Source organism: Filicampus tigris, chromosome 13 (assembly GCF_054856515.1).
Source record: "Filicampus tigris isolate MCC_2025a chromosome 13, RoL_Ftig_1.0, whole genome shotgun sequence".
NCBI lineage: Eukaryota > Metazoa > Chordata > Actinopteri > Syngnathiformes > Syngnathidae > Filicampus > Filicampus tigris.
The window spans coordinates 9,390,405-9,405,977 of record NC_141229.1 but is presented as its reverse complement, the minus strand read 5'-3'; the positions used below and the strand labels follow the sequence as shown (position 1 = coordinate 9,405,977).

The following is a 15,573-nucleotide window of genomic DNA, read 5'->3' as shown; positions in this document are numbered from 1 at the left end:
ATCGAAGCCCGTGCTACGGTCCCTCAGGGAGACCACACATCGCAAGCCTACCACCAATTTTTTCAGCAGAGGTGCAAGCAAAATGTTATCTCAAAAGACATCTAGTACCTCATCAAGTGATTAAGTGCAATTATTATAAAGTATTATCCAACTGTTTTGCAGTGTTATTTTTTCCTCTTCATTTGTTTGGTCTTAATTTTGCCAAGGACACACGTTAGTTTTATACTTCACTCTTTTTGTTTTTAACAAGTAGTGCTTTAGAGTGAGATTTAAAGTTCTTGTGAGCACCCCTACAGTATGCTTTGTGAGTTGCTGCCATTGCTCTGCCGGCCCTGCAGCTAAGGAGCCACAAAACAAGAAAAGTTTTGTTACAGTCATTCAAAAGCAGCTACTAAAAGTGTCCCGTCCATTTTAAGAGGCAAGGGAATTGCTTAAAAAAACCTTTGGGGAAATAGAATAGGGATAAAATATTGGTTCAGAGGCGTATTGTCCTTAAAAGTTTATTTCCTTATTATTTCACCCCATGAAAAAAATATATATACACACATTGCACTTCCACAATACGGATTGCCTGTACTAACCAGCCATTCCAGTGCCTTATCACTTTGTCTTTTCCTCATTCAAAACAAACTTTGGACACGCAGAGTGTTAATGCACAACAAATTAATTGGGGAAGAATACGTGCATTTTTACGACAAGCGTAATTCATATCGAAGACACCGACTGTACAAATGTCTATTTAAAGTGAAAATCAACCCAAACATTTTCTTGACAATATGTTCTATATGCTTCTAAACATAGCATTCTGATTAATGTTGTTCGCGGAATATAAATTAAGCAGCAAAATCCACCCGCTTTTAGCCATCTGAGGTGGTCGACTGAAAATGACATCACAGTTGCTCAGGGCTCAGGTAACAACCAATCACGGCTCACCTGTTTTATGAAGCCTAGCCATGATTGAGCACTGAGCAACTGTAATGTCATTTTCAGTAGACAGCAAGTAACAAAATGGCCGCCCTAAGATGGATAAAAACAGGTGGATTATTCAGTTTGATTCGTATTCCACAAACGCAATATTAATCAGAATGCCGTGTTTTGACTAATGGGGCGGATAGAACATATTATTATACTGAAAATTTTGGGGTTGACTTCCTTTAAAAAGAAACGTACGCGTCAACTCTAGTGTTTTAGTTAACAAGGACTAGTTAGTGATGTGACCATGTTAGTGACCATTTTGTCAATGGTGAGTTTGGAAACATAAATAGCCAACAATACCATGGTGTCCATATCAAAGGACGAAAGAGGAGTAAGATGAAGCACTATAGGCACAGTAGGCTTTTCATACTTACATTATTTACACATTCTCTCACCTTCTTTCTTATTGACTTTGGATAGTAAACTTACTGAGGATTACCACTGATAATAAAAAAGCAAAAATCTTCTGACCAAATCAAAAGTGGCATGAATGACCCAAGCACAAATATTACCCCAGATGATTATGCGCAAATGACAGAGCAAGTCGCAGAGAGGATTGCTCAGTTCTGCAACAGCTCAAAGCTGAATTGTCTGAAACAAACAACAATTTAGCTCCTAAGCGCAGCCAGTCTGGACTGCATTTCTTCAATGTCTTCCTCGGACTCGTCCTCTGAGGCTGCGGTCGCCCCCGAGGGCATCTCGGGCAGGGCGTCTGTGACTTTGCTGGGCGCTTGGCCGAGGGCACCTAAACATAACGCAAAGCATCAAAATAGAACATTTAGGTTGGATTTACACTTCAGGTCCAAGTACTCTGAAAAGTCTTGAACTTTGATCTTTAATGCTCTATTATCAGTTTATTATAGTTTTATAGTTATTATCAGCCTACTATATGACTTTATATTCTCAGTTGAATTATTTATATCTGATTTAATGCCTATGTCTTTTATTTTTTTTAATTTCCATATACAATTCAAGTAACACAGGTTGTGTTCAGAGCTGGTCATTCCACCTATGTGACAGACCGGTCCGTCTATCCGCTTACAACGGACGCCCATTTTGTAGGTGATAAACGAAAGACGTGAACTGTTCGCAAGGGAGTGAGAAAAGGCACTCAGGAATACTTTCAAAAGTGTGATTGAATAAGTTTGTGTTTTTTAATAAATTGAAGTATGTTTTAAGTTTAAATGTGTGCAGAGAATGTGAGTGGATAAAATAGGAAAAATGTGGTAAAGTCTCATTACGTTGCAGATTTTCACCTATTGTGGGTGAGTCCTTAATAGAGTAATCTTATTGCATAAAATGTAGTTGCCTGATCTGAGACATCACCTGCTGTAATCTCAAAGAGGATCTTGTCAACTTCCTCCTCAACCGCCTCTTCCATGTCTTCTCCATCTTCCATGCTCTCAAACGTGTCCTCCAGCATTTCCTCAATGATCCCAGCCTGGAAAAATACATAAGCCGTTCTATTTGGCAAACATCTCACTCTGGGGGCCTGTCATTCAAATACAAGACGGCCCTGGGTTTATGATACTCCTGATGTAAGCAGTTTCGCGAATATGTCATCACACGGCACAAGAAGAATTAAGGTATTTTGTAAAAATGCTTTTGGAAGGTTGGAGCTATGATATTTTGAAAAATATGTTGTTTTTTTTAAGTGGAGAACAAGTAGGCAAAGAATTTAGTGTCTATTACATCAGAGGCCACTAATTGGAGGCAATACCTTGTGAAAGTATTCAGCCCCCTTGAACTTTTTGACCTTTTGCCACATTTAAGACTTCAAACAAAGATAAATAAATTGGATTTTTTGTTTTTGTGAAGAACACCACCAAGTTGGACACAATTGTGAAGTGGAATGAAATTTATGATACTTTAATCTTTTAGACATACCCCAAAAGACTTGTAGCGCTAATCGCAGCAAAAGGACTCAGGGGGGGGGCCGAAAATTTTTTGCATGCCCCACTTTTTATTATTCATTTAAAAACAAAATAAGGTTCAAATATCGTATGAATTCCGTTCCACTTCATGACTGTGTCCCATTTGGTGTTGATTCTTTACATAAAAACTAAAATTTTACATCTTTAACGGTGAAAAGGTTCAACGACCAAATACTTTGGCAAGCCACTATTATGTATTAGTAAATATGGCTGCAGACCTTCATCATCTCCTTCGATAGATCTCGCATGGTGGCCTGTATCTCGGGGACTTTGACAAGATTCTGCATGGCTTTCATCACCTCTGTGCTCTTCTGCATGGAACCGGCCACACGCAGTAAAGCTAGGAAAAAAAACAAATAATCAAGAAAATGCACCCGCTTTGCAGGCATTAATGCAGTCCAAGCATTAAGTAGGACTGCCGTGCACAACTCACAAAGCTGATTCTTCATGCTGAGTGTCACCGAGTTGAGGTGGGCTTTGGAGGAGTAGAGCTTTGTGACGGCTCGTTTTGACTGAACCATTTCCTTAGCGAGAATCACACAAACATCCCTCTGTCCCTTTTTGGCAGCATCTTTGATGGATTTCTTCACTTTTTCCTGTTCCCTTTGAATATCTGGAAAAGACATGAATTTATTATTTGATTTAGGCTGGACGTATACCGCACCATTTCGGGGACACAATTGAGAAATTCTGCGGGCAACTGAAATATGCACCATGGAAGTGGAATCGGATATGTTCAGATCGGAATCAGGTCACTTCCGGATGGAGATAAAAAAGTCAGCCAATGCGAATGCAGTGTAAACAAGCAGAATGGATGTATCCCATGAATTGACGTCATCTAAATGCACTGACTGGTAATTTATAAACTCCCACTGTAAACATAACATTTTTTTATTAATTTTAAAGTCGTTCAACAGAGTGTTCGTGTAACTCTGAAATTTGTCCTAATTCGATTTTGGGTCAGGCGAGAAAAAAAATAATGTAATGACCTCATTTGCTTCCTGTTTCATAGCGAGATGACAAATTATCCATGTGATTATACATAAGTGGACAAATTTGTTGGTAAACCTATTAATGAAAGAAAAACCCACAGCGGTCACAGAAATAACTTTGGACAAAAAGTAAGAATAAACATTTGATGAAAATGAATATAAATGAGCATATTCGGGCATATTCGGGTTATCGCGCGAGTTTACATGGCTTTTAAAAACCCAAATACTGCCAATATTTGGGTTTTAAAAGGTTTATAGGCTGCATGTAAATGTATCCATTGTGTAAATCTTGCCATTTCCTTACCTCTAATTTGTCTGTCGATCGATCTTGATTCCTTCCTGATTTTCTGGGTCCACTCATTTATCTAGAACGAAATACAGGGTGGGCCAAAAGTAAGTATACACTTAAATTTTGAATTGGATTCATTTTATTACACCTCCATTTGTTACAATTAAACAGTCAAACTTAAAAAAAAGTAGGTCAAGTCAAAAATGTTCTTTACAATAATGTTCTTATGCGGCCCCACTAGTCTAAACACGGTATTGGGATTAATATTGTGTTTGTGGAATATGAACTACCGGTAAGCAGCAAAACCCACCCGTTTTTATCCATCTAAGGGGGCGGCCATTTTGCCACTTGCTGTTGACTGAAAATGACATCACAGTCCCTCAGGACTCAGCTTGCAAACGTCACATGACCAAACATGGAAAACAGTTGAATTATGATTTGTCATTATATGAGCCCTGAGGCACTGTCATGTCATGTTCAAATTAATCAGAATTCCATGTTTATAGTAGTGAGGTCGCATCAAACAGATTGTAAATATATATGTTTTACTTGACTTCCCTTTAAGGTTCGTAAATGCTGGAAATGTCCTTCATCATTGCAACATTTCTCAAACCATTCATGCATCCATTATCCAAGCCGCTTATCCTGAAAATTATGAGACATCCATCGAAATTAATTTCGATAAAAGCTTCCCGAGATGAAGATAGTTGGAACAAGCATGGGTTAGAATCCCAAAATAGAGTTTCAAAGCAAGTGTTAGAGTTTCTTTATCAGGTTCCAAGACAGGATTAGGGATTAGTGTTTCAAAGTAGGGGTTCTTTCTAACTAGAGTTCGTGTTCTAGTCTGGGTTTTGATTTGTACTACTGGTTTCAAATCCTGGTTCCAAGACAGGGTTGGGGTTGTGGGCAAGGGTTAAGGTTTCAAATTAGGGTTTTAAGACCAGTCTCAGGGTTTCAAGTGCTGGTGTGGCTTTGTGGGTGGGTTGATGACCTGGTAGACATTAAAAGGGAGCCCCTTCCTTCCGTCCTTCCTTCCTTCCTTCAATACGTTAGATATAAAACTACTTTTTACTTTCGGCCACTGTATGACACCATGTTTACATCGAGGTGATTGACAGCATGCCTAGCTTCGATGTTAGCTTCGCTAACTTGCGCTCCATTTAACAGTTATTTATGACCGGCGGGTCCGCTCATTGGGACACAAACGCACATTACACATAGATTCAAGCAGACGTGTATTCGGCATTCAGCTATCAATCTATGTGTTCGAAAAGGATTGTACAGTGATTTGGTGAGAGCTAACGTTAGCAAAGTTAGCGCTGTCATGTTTGACATCTATCAGAGGCTGTTCAAGACTGTCATCCGGTTGTTTAGTGGTCTGTGCTTACCAGCTCTTTCGGTGGCTTCTCCGGTGTTCTACCGAACAGTCCCATTGTGCCAAAATGGCGTAAATATCAAATTGTTAGCCTACTAACTCACTGCAAGTAATTGGCTACCTGGAAACAATACGGGACTTGCACTTCCTGTTCTCGTTCAGTCGGCTCAGTGCGGATATTAGAAGGAACAGTCCGTGCTTTACACAGTAAGAAACAGCAAAGGGATCTTTCATTCAATCAAAAGCTAGCGAATGAAAACAGAATTATAACGACGTTGGTACTCTTGGAGTTGTTTATCCGCCTGCATATATTTCAGCACACGAAAACTGATCTCATACCGAATCAATCTGAATGTATACAGAGGCCAATTTGCATTTTCTTTGTAAAATATCAATTTATGAATTGCATCGCTAATGTATTTAAGTTACGTTGTTTTTTTACTGATTTGCTTTTAGGTGTATTTTAATTATCTTTATATAGCACACCACACATGTAGGGTAGTCAAACAGCAGCGTTCATAGCTTGCTCCAAAAATAGCACGTTATACATTACAGTATAGCTCTTATACCAATTTATTATGAAAAACAACCCAAGAAAGCAAACACTGCTCCAAGTGGAAAAAAACAACCCTTTCTTTTTTTTTTTTAAACGTTGCACATCACCAATTGTCTCAGTTATCGTAGCGCACTGTTGTGACGTTTTCAAAGATTCCCATTTCCAGCGAGTTCTAGATCGTTCTGTTATCGATAGCTGCACGCGCCAATCACGTAAAGGCAGTGAGGCTGACACACAAATCAGTGACGTGCGGAGGCGGGTCTTAAACGCATCAGACTCTTAGATCCTTTGGTGATGTTTACGGTCGCCTCGGAGTGGGAGAATCCGCTCTGGTCATCGTTGGCCTCGGGATTACGCCGGATGAGTTGGCTATAAACAACCCGAATTACATAACAGCGCGTAATTTACCGAGTGCACCTGTAGTTGGCGGACGTGTTGATTTTCAGAGGAGTCGTACGTTTATTTTTATTCGAATAGAATAGTGTAATACTATTTTCTTCACAAGGTGACAAGTGCAAAAGGATAACTTTCTCAGGAGGGTAAATAAGAGCTTCCATCATGTCAGTGGTCGGCATTGATGTGGGTTTCCTAAACTGCTACATCGCCGTAGCCAGGAGCGGTGGCATTGAGACCATCGCCAACGAATACAGTGACAGATGCACGCCGTAAGTAAAAAAAAAAAAAGAAATAAATAAATGAATCAAAGACAGGCGTCATCGCGAAAAGCGGTCCCGTTGCGAGTTTGTTACGCAATGTGTGCGTCTTGTGTGACGTTTTGACGAGCGATGCTGGTGCAGGCTGCAGCCAGAGATGATGCTGCTGCCTTGAGTCCGGATGGGAGGAAGGCCTTTTACTCTTACCCTAAGCAGGTTAACAAAGGTCAAAATGAACTCAGAATTTCATCACAAGCAAGTAAAGAATGCGTGTGATGACACGCAATTGTAATATTTGGCAGCTAATCACCAGCAACCTGATAATTTACATAATCGTTTTGGGTTGTGTATTTTTGTATTGAAACCGCTAGAAAGCAAATTGCCATGTATGTGTTAATGTAGCGTGTTACTTACTAATGCTGTCAAACATTGGGAAAACTATATATCCCTGCATCATATTTTACTCACAGTAAATAATGAAATTGCCCCACATAGGAAGAAAGTTGCACATCCCTACTTTAAGGTCATGCATGTTGGAGAGGCAACATGTCACCTGTAGGGACTTGGGCTTTGGAACCTGAGGGTGACTAGAAATTCTAGTATGTGTCTTGGCTACTGGTGAGGTGCCCTTGAGTAAACCCAAGCTCAAGAGGTTCAGCACACCCCGTTGACGCTATCATTTCGGCATCTGTAGTTATGTGATCTGGTTCTGTGTGGTCTAAGTGTGTAAGTAGAATTTCGTCTTGAAGGATTATAAAATAGCAATGAAACTAGAAAGACAGTTTGGTGTTTTCTAATGTAAATAAAATATTGTCAAAACAACCACACAAGCATGTCCATGTGTGCATGTGTGTGTAAGTCTGAGGTCTGGTTTCGAATCTTGCCTTTCCTGTGTAGAGTTTACATGTTCTCCCGATGAAAACACGCATGCATGTTAGGGTTCATTGAAGACCCTACTTCATTGTTGTAAATGTACTGGTGACCAGTCCAAGGTGTACCCCGCCTCTTGACCAAAGTCAGCTGCGACAGGCAGCCTCCAGCTCACCCTCTCCTCTAAATATCTACATAGATATTTCTTTGTCCCTTGAAGGATAATGATGACAAATGGCTGAAAATTGATGGAGGTTTTTGAAGGTGAACAATCCTGCCTCTGTATGTGTCGTCAGACCCCTTTGTCAAATGTCCGTAAACCGTAATCGAAAAGTGGCTTTCTGCTCTCACGCACAGTCAATTGCATTTGTCCTCTGGTGGCCACATATCTTAGTTCCATTGTTTCTCCATAGTTTACTTCATCTGCTGATGCACTTGTCTCTTCTCATCCTCATCAAGGGCTTGTGTCTCTTTTGCCACCAAAAAACGCATCATTGGAAATGCAGCCAAGAGTCAAGTAAGGACACTCCCATGCTGTTCACTTATCCAAAGTGAATTAAATGTGCAAATGATGCTTTTTCCTCCCCCTACAGGTAATAACAAACTTCAAAAATACAGTCCATGGCTTCAAAAGGTTCCATGGCAGAGCATTCGACGACCCCTTTGTGCAAGCAGAAAAAAACAAACTACCTTACAGTTTGCATAAACTGGCTGATGGAACAACTGGGCTGAAGGTGAAGTGTTTGAAAAAAAAATGCACATTTTCATCCATCATTTTGTTCATATATCAGTCTGGATACTAAAGATTTGTACCTGAATGGCATGATGGTGTTACTGTTATCTCCACCGAATAGGGTTATCTTATACTCAAATATCATTCTCTCCAACTGCATTTTCCAATAAAAATCCATCACAATAGAAATAACTATTGAGAAGTATATCAAACTCTCCTGTTGGCAGAAAAACAGCTTTAAACAGAGTAAACAGGGTACAAACAAGGTAAACAGATGCTCCAAGCAACCAAAAGGTAATAAAAACCAAACAAACAAAACAAAACAAAACAGAACTCTGGCTAGAAACCTTTTTCGGAAACCAAAACCCTTGCTTGAAACCCTACTTTAAAGGCATCATTTGAAGACGTAACCCTCTTGTGTCTTCTGTCTTGAATCTTTACTTCCACAAAACCCTAACACCTGCCTTGATACCCTATTCTGAAACCCCAATCCTTGCCTGATACTACTATTTCTTAAAAGAGCTCATTTTACTGAATTGTCTGTTGTACATTTACGAGATTAAACTGTTTGATAAATGAAACGTGTGTAAAAAAAGGGTCTGTAAAAAAAGAAAACAATCCCCATCTTTCGCAACTGCCAAAAAAAGAAATCGCTTTGGCCATTCTTACAGTATGTGATTTAAATAACATTACCTTTGTGTATGCAGGGTAAGCTGTAATATCACAACTAGTTCCAGAAGAAATTCATGATCAAGTAAGAAACATATAAACTGTGAGATTAATGGCAAAGTATTTCCCAGGTGCGTTATTTGGATGAGGACAAGGTGTTCACAGTGCAGCAAATCACAGGCATGCTGCTCAACAAACTGAAGGAGACGTCCGAGGGCGCCCTGAAGAAGCCCGTAGTGGACTGCGTGGTGTCTGTGAGTGATGCAAACATTTCTGATGATTCTACTCACAATCTTCAGAAAATTAAAATTACCTTTGTTTGTGCTCTACATTCTACAGGTGCCCTGCTTTTTTACAGATGCCGAGCGACGATCCGTGTTGGATGCGACGCAAATAGCAGGGCTCAACTGTTTACGGCTAATAAATGACACCACCGCAGGTCAGTAGAATTGTAAGACAGTCAGCTGCTTTCTGTCGCCAGGGTACATTGTTAGGCCGTGCAGCCATTAATGGGACGAGGAATCAAATTTGGATCCAGGGAAAACTAATGCAAGCCATGTTAGAACATGCAAACTCCACACGCAAAGGCCTGAGCAGATGTAATGTTCCCCAACAGTTGTCTGACTCATGCAACTGGACTGCACTGGTTGTTTTAGCAGTCATTGCGCTACTGCAACTGAATGTCTACCTTATTCCTATGTCCCATGAGCCTTTCCACGAAATATGGGCGGCACTTCCGGTAAAGCGAAACAGCCGTTTTGTTTACATGGAAACTGTTAGTGCGAGTCAGTTCCAGACTGTACAATCGGTGTGAAACCGTCTGTTGTTGCATCTTTGAAGAGAAAATATTTCAATCCTGCTAATGCCGCGGGTAGGATGACATAAACAAAAAAAAAAGAGGCTAGCGACAAGGTACAGTCACGTTTAACTACTTTCCAAACTCTTACCGCTTAAGACATGATGCAAAGAGCAGTTTCAAAAGTGGGTTAAAAAAACATTTAAATAAACCGCTGCATGAAACAAAACCAGCTGAAACAAATAGGAAATCCTTACCGGAAGTCGCTAACATGATCGTTTCCCCATGAAAGCCCTCAGGAATAAGATGGATAAACGAAGGGCATGGTTGTCAGGGGAATGGTATAAATTATACTGTAGATATTTGTGCAGCTATGTTTGGAGGATGTCTTTAATGTGGTGGCTACAGTTGTGTAAGTAATCTATACAGTGTGAATTGATGTTTGTAATATAATCATAGGTTATGGTGGAGACATAAAAATGAGCATAATCCTACACTATTGGAAAAATGCATTCATTGTAAGATAATTCATATTTTATTTGGCAGTGGCGTTAGCCTATGGGATCTACAAGCAAGACCTTCCCGCTCCAGACGAGAAGCCTCGCAATGTTGTGTTTGTGGACATGGGACATTCATCTTACCAGGTCGCAATCACGGCCTTCAACAAAGGCAAACTCAAGGTCAGTCACCTTCCTTGTTTTTCAATTCTCACCCTGAACCTTTTCCTCACCGAGCTCCTTCGGTGCCGTGCTTGGTCGCCAGGTCCTCGCCACGGCGTTTGACCCCTACCTGGGCGGGCGTAATTTTGACGAGGCCTTGGTGAATTACTTCTGCGAGGAGTTCAAAGTCAAGTACAAGCTGAACGTGCGAGACAACCCCAGGGCTGTGCTGCGTCTGCATCAGGAGTGCGAGAAGCTCAAGAAGCTCATGAGCGCCAACTCCTCAGACCTGCCTCTCAACATCGAGTGCTTCATGAATGACATTGACGTTTCCAGCAGGATGAACAGGTCCAAATAAAGACATCGCCATATTGCATGATAGCATGTGACATGATTTTGACCTAGTTTCCAAACTCACAGGGGCTATTTTGAAGAGATGTGTGCCCAGTATTTAATGCGGGCAGAGATACCGATGAAGGCTGCCCTCGAACATTCAAGTAGGTCCCTATGATTTAATCCACTCAGGTATGTCAGGTAATATTAAGTCAAAATGTTGTGTGGCAGAGCTGAGCCGAGACGACATCTACTCGGTGGAGATAGTCGGAGGCGCGACGAGAATGCCGGCCATCAAAGACCGGATCGCCAGGTTTTTCGGCAAAGACGTCAGCACCACGCTCAACGCTGACGAAGCTGTCGCCAGAGGCTCTGCTCTTCAGGTTCCCATTTTCTTTTTTTCTTTCTTTCTTTCTTTCTGGAATAAATCTTATTCTGTGTTAATGTTTTGATTTTCGCCTTTTTTTTTTTTTTTTTTGCAGTGTGCAATCTTGTCTCCAGCGTTTAAAGTGCGTGAGTTCTCCATCACCGATGCTGTTCCCTTCCCCATTACTCTGCGCTGGAAATCATCAACGGAGGATGGACTCGGGTGAGAGCACGTCCCATCTTGGGAGTCCAGGGGTGTCAAATTCGTTTAGTTCAGGGCTCTACGCACAGTCTAATTTGATGTAAAGTGAACTGGACCAATAAAATCGTAGCATAATTAATGTAAATAATAATGAGTTGGTGTTTGCTTGTAGAAGCATGAATGTACTGAGTAGCCACATCCCTTACTCTATGTCACACCAAGTTCAATTTTGGGTTGTATGGCTATCGTCACACTTCTCATAATTTGCCTGCCATAATTTGTCTACCGCCAGTGTCCAAAATCTAACTTTCATTCCCTTCTCTTTCCTTTTGTTTTAGGGAGTGTGAAGTGTTCAGTAAGAATCATGCTGCCCCTTTTTCCAAAGTCATCACCTTCCATAAGAAAGAGCCTTTTGACCTTGAAGCCTTTTATAGCTGCCCTCAAGAGCTTCCATATCCAGATTGTAGGATAGGTAATGTTTGATTATTCTGTGCTCATTGTCTCTCCGTGAATTTCATACTGAAGGATTATGAACCAGTCAGCACCGAAGCTTTTGAGTTTTGAGGCGATCTATTTTATGTTCATGTTAGAAAGTGTTTTCCCCTTCTGTTGCCAGGATGCTTTTCAGTCCAGAATGTGGTGCCGCAGCCAGATGGAGAAAGCTCCAAAGTGAAGGTCAAGGTGCGCTTTAATGTCCATGGCATCTTCAGTGTGTCCAGTGCGTCTTTGATTGAGAAGCAGAAAGGAGAGGGAGAGGACATGCAGATCGACGCAGAGCCACTTGTGCAAAATGAAGGCAGAGTAGAGGAGCAGGTAGAGGGATTTCATTTTCAGGTTCCAGAGTTTATCAGACATAAGAGTCATTGTTTGTATTTGTCATTTAAACGTCAGACCAAAATGCAGGTAGACCAGGAAGTCCAAAGCCAGGGGGACCTACCAAATGAAGACAACACTTGCACCAATAAGGTTAGTGGGACGGACCACCATGTCCTGGATTTTCCACTCCAGAGTCATCATAAACACAACCATGCCTAAAATGTCCCTCATTTAAACCCTTGATAAGGAAATATCCACAGCAATTAAAACACAGATGGACGGATGAAAGTGATCCATTCTTCAAAGAAATAGTTTACATCATTTACATTTATTTTTCATACAGATTTTTATTCACATTACCTTTGTCTTGTAGTTCTCTTCTGGTCTATCATAATTCATATGGCTTGTATAATATAAGGAGACTAAACAAAAAGAATGACTGATAGAAATGCCAACAGTTAATAAAATGACATTTGCTTCTCAAAGTGTAAGGCAACCCAAACAATATTTTTTTCCAGAATATGTTCTATGCAAGACCACTAGTTGAAACAAGGGATTAACATTGTGTTTGTGGAATATGACTTTAGCAGCAAAATACACCCAATTTTACCCATCTCAGGGGGCGGCCATTTTGTCACTTCTGCTGACTGAAAATGCAAACCTGTTTTTCTGAAACTGAGCCATGATTGGTTGTTACCTCAGCCCTGAGCAACTGTGATGTCATTTCCAGTCGACAGAAGTAACAAAATGGCTGACCTCTGAGCTAAGAACGGGATTTCTCATATTCCACAAACACAATATTAATCAGCATAGAACGTATTCTGGGAAAAATATGTTTGGGTAGACATGTTAAGACTTAATGTCTTAGTGAGTCCTGCAGGATATAATGTCAAAAGAGAAGCTAAGTGTGTTGTGTTTTGTGGTGCAGGGTGTTGCTGGTGGGGCAGGGGACAAGCAGGACCCAGCAGGGACCAAGGCCAAAGTGAAGGTGAAGAGTGCTGACCTGCCCATTGTGGCCAGCAATATCAGACAGCTTGAGAGCGAGGTGCTTTGCAACTTTGTCCAGTTTGAGGTGAGTTTCTCGAATGGTCTTTTCTAAAGCTCGAGTGATATTGACAAGTGTCCACTAAGTTTTCTTGTCAAATCATTTTCTCCATTCAAAATACTTCAAATGTCACCATGAAACCATGTCACCATTTTATTATTTTCAATCACAAAAAAAACACAAGTGTATTTTATAAAATAATAATAAACGTCAACGTAACGAAATAAGGTGGTTTTATAAAGTGTAATTACTGTACGCACTGTAGTATTCATATGTTGCCTTTTAGAGACGTGGCCTAGTGAATGACGCCACGAGCTGGTGTTTGGGCTGTGGTGCAGTGTGAGCGTCTGAACGTGAGACAGCAGCTCCTTAAGAGTGCACTCATTTTGTGTGTTTAACCCGTTCAATAAACAGCTGTGAGTGAGGCTTTCCCTGCCCACATGCAAGTCATTAGAGTATCTTAGTTGCTCCTTTTGTTTTTTGTTTTTTTGGTCTTTTTTTTATTTGTAGCTTGCATCACAAAGCAAGAAATTGATCAAACAAGGGCTCTTTCCTGGAAAAACTGTATCTTGTATTTTGTTTTTCGGGGGCGCGAATCACAGCGTCAGATGATTGTGCAAGACAAACTGGTGAAAGAGGCGAATGATGCTAAAAACGCTGTGGAAGAATATGTTTATGATCTCCGAAACAAACTCTGTGGCATCTATGAAAAGTACATCACAGGCGAAGTAAGTGCTGTTTCTATTTTATTGTGTTGCATATTTAGAAGAATCAGCATATGGATGTTGATTCTTAAAATGTGTGTGCAACTAATAGGATAGCAACAGGTTGACATTGCTTCTAGAGGACACTGAAAACTGGCTATATGAGGAAGGGGAGGACCAATCCAAAGACGTCTATGTAGAAAAGCTGAATGCACTCACGGTTTGTTTTATATCACTTTGCATTTGATGTATTGGAATTGGGTAGCGTGTGTGCTTGCTTGGAGTATAATGCATGCTTGTCCTCTGTAGAGTCTGGGTCAGCCTCTTCAAGACCGGCATAGAGAGCATGAGGACCGGCCCAAGGCATTTGAGGAGCTTGGCAAGAGGCTTCAATTCTACATGAAGGTTGTGGACTCTTACAAACAGAAGGTGAGCATTTATTTGATATGCGCGATCCACTGCATTCGGTAGGGTATGAATCATTGTTCGCTTAACTGTCAATAACCTAAAATGTTACATTCCACGATGACTTATGTGATTGCAAATTCTCCACAGGATGAGCGTTATCTCCATTTGGCTGCAGAAGATGTCAGCGCCGTGGAGAAGTGCTTGAATGACAGCATGGTGTGGATGAACAGCAAGATAAATGTGCAGAGTAAACTGGCCGTCACTCAAGATCCCGTTGTCAAAGTAGCAGATATCATTGCCAAAATTCAGGTATGTGATGCCAATTCTACCCCCAGTCAGATGTCTTGCTATCTCTGCCCTGACTTCAACGCACTCAACACTTGTGACCCCCATGCAGGAGGTGCAGGATGTGTGTGCTGCAGTGATCAACAGGTCCAAGCCCACAGCGGAGCAGACGCACGAGGTGATCGACCAAAACAGCGGCGCCCCTAATAACGGACCGACGTCCAAGCAAGGCCCAGATGGGACTGGGGATGCCAAGGGAAGCCAGCACACAAAACATACAGCAAAGGAGATGGAGGTGGACTAAGATTGTCTGATCTCTCTATCTCCATCACTATGATGACCAGCGACCATGTAGACACTAGGCATAGCGTTAAAATAACTGGGACCACTTCTCAATCATCACCGGCCACACAGGTGGATTTAGTGGCTTTATTCATCTCCACATTTTCAGTTTGCACTCTCCCGTCCATCCTCGCGTGTGACTATGGTGTGTTTTTCTGCTCTCAAAAGCTTTTGACTATTAAAGAAGAGACAATGCAATTGATTGAAAATGTTTCACCTTCCCCTTAAAGGAAGCATTTGCCTTCTTTGTCATCTATTGTAGCATGTGACCACCCCCAGAGAACTAGAGTAGACAACAGTTGTTAACAAACTGTTAAGTTTGTATGCAGTAGTAATAATTATACAGTATATATTTGTATGTAATACATTTGGGACTTAAAATCTATTTTAATATTTAATAAAAGCCATCATCGTATTTAAGGTATGTAAGAACACACTCCCGGTGGCAACAATGGCTGACCTATAGTCTCTAGGAGGTGATGGGTGCACCTATTTCCATGTTGATTTTCTTGCAAGATTCCATTTAGGATTTAAGTTGGAAAAATAAACACATTCAGCTGTAAAAACACGA

General features: G+C 41.0%; 2 protein-coding genes across 2 annotated transcripts; one reads left to right on the top strand and one right to left on the bottom strand.

Annotated features, from left to right (window-relative positions):
- Positions 1-486: 486 nt before the first annotated feature.
- chmp3 (charged multivesicular body protein 3) lies at positions 487-5,901 on the bottom strand. The gene is made up of 6 exons (XM_086049099.1): positions 5,579-5,901; positions 4,206-4,266; positions 3,343-3,522; positions 3,128-3,249; positions 2,302-2,416; positions 487-1,720 (listed from the first exon to the last, which is right to left on the bottom strand). The coding sequence occupies exons 1-6, from the start codon at positions 5,621-5,623 to the stop codon at positions 1,584-1,586; spliced, it is 660 nt and encodes a 219-aa protein (XP_085905225.1). The 5' UTR covers positions 5,624-5,901; the 3' UTR covers positions 487-1,583.
- A 326-nt stretch (positions 5,902-6,227) lies between these two features.
- hspa4l (heat shock protein 4 like) lies at positions 6,228-15,573 on the top strand. Its single transcript, XM_086049098.1, has 19 exons — positions 6,228-6,786; positions 8,104-8,161; positions 8,238-8,378; positions 9,178-9,300; positions 9,386-9,485; positions 10,389-10,522; positions 10,605-10,849; positions 10,922-10,998; positions 11,066-11,217; positions 11,317-11,423; positions 11,741-11,874; positions 12,019-12,215; positions 12,294-12,368; positions 13,147-13,290; positions 13,866-13,991; positions 14,080-14,187; positions 14,277-14,396; positions 14,523-14,684; positions 14,773-15,573. Exons 1-19 carry the CDS (start codon positions 6,680-6,682, stop codon positions 14,962-14,964), a joined length of 2,502 nt encoding a protein of 833 aa, XP_085905224.1. The 5' UTR covers positions 6,228-6,679; the 3' UTR covers positions 14,965-15,573.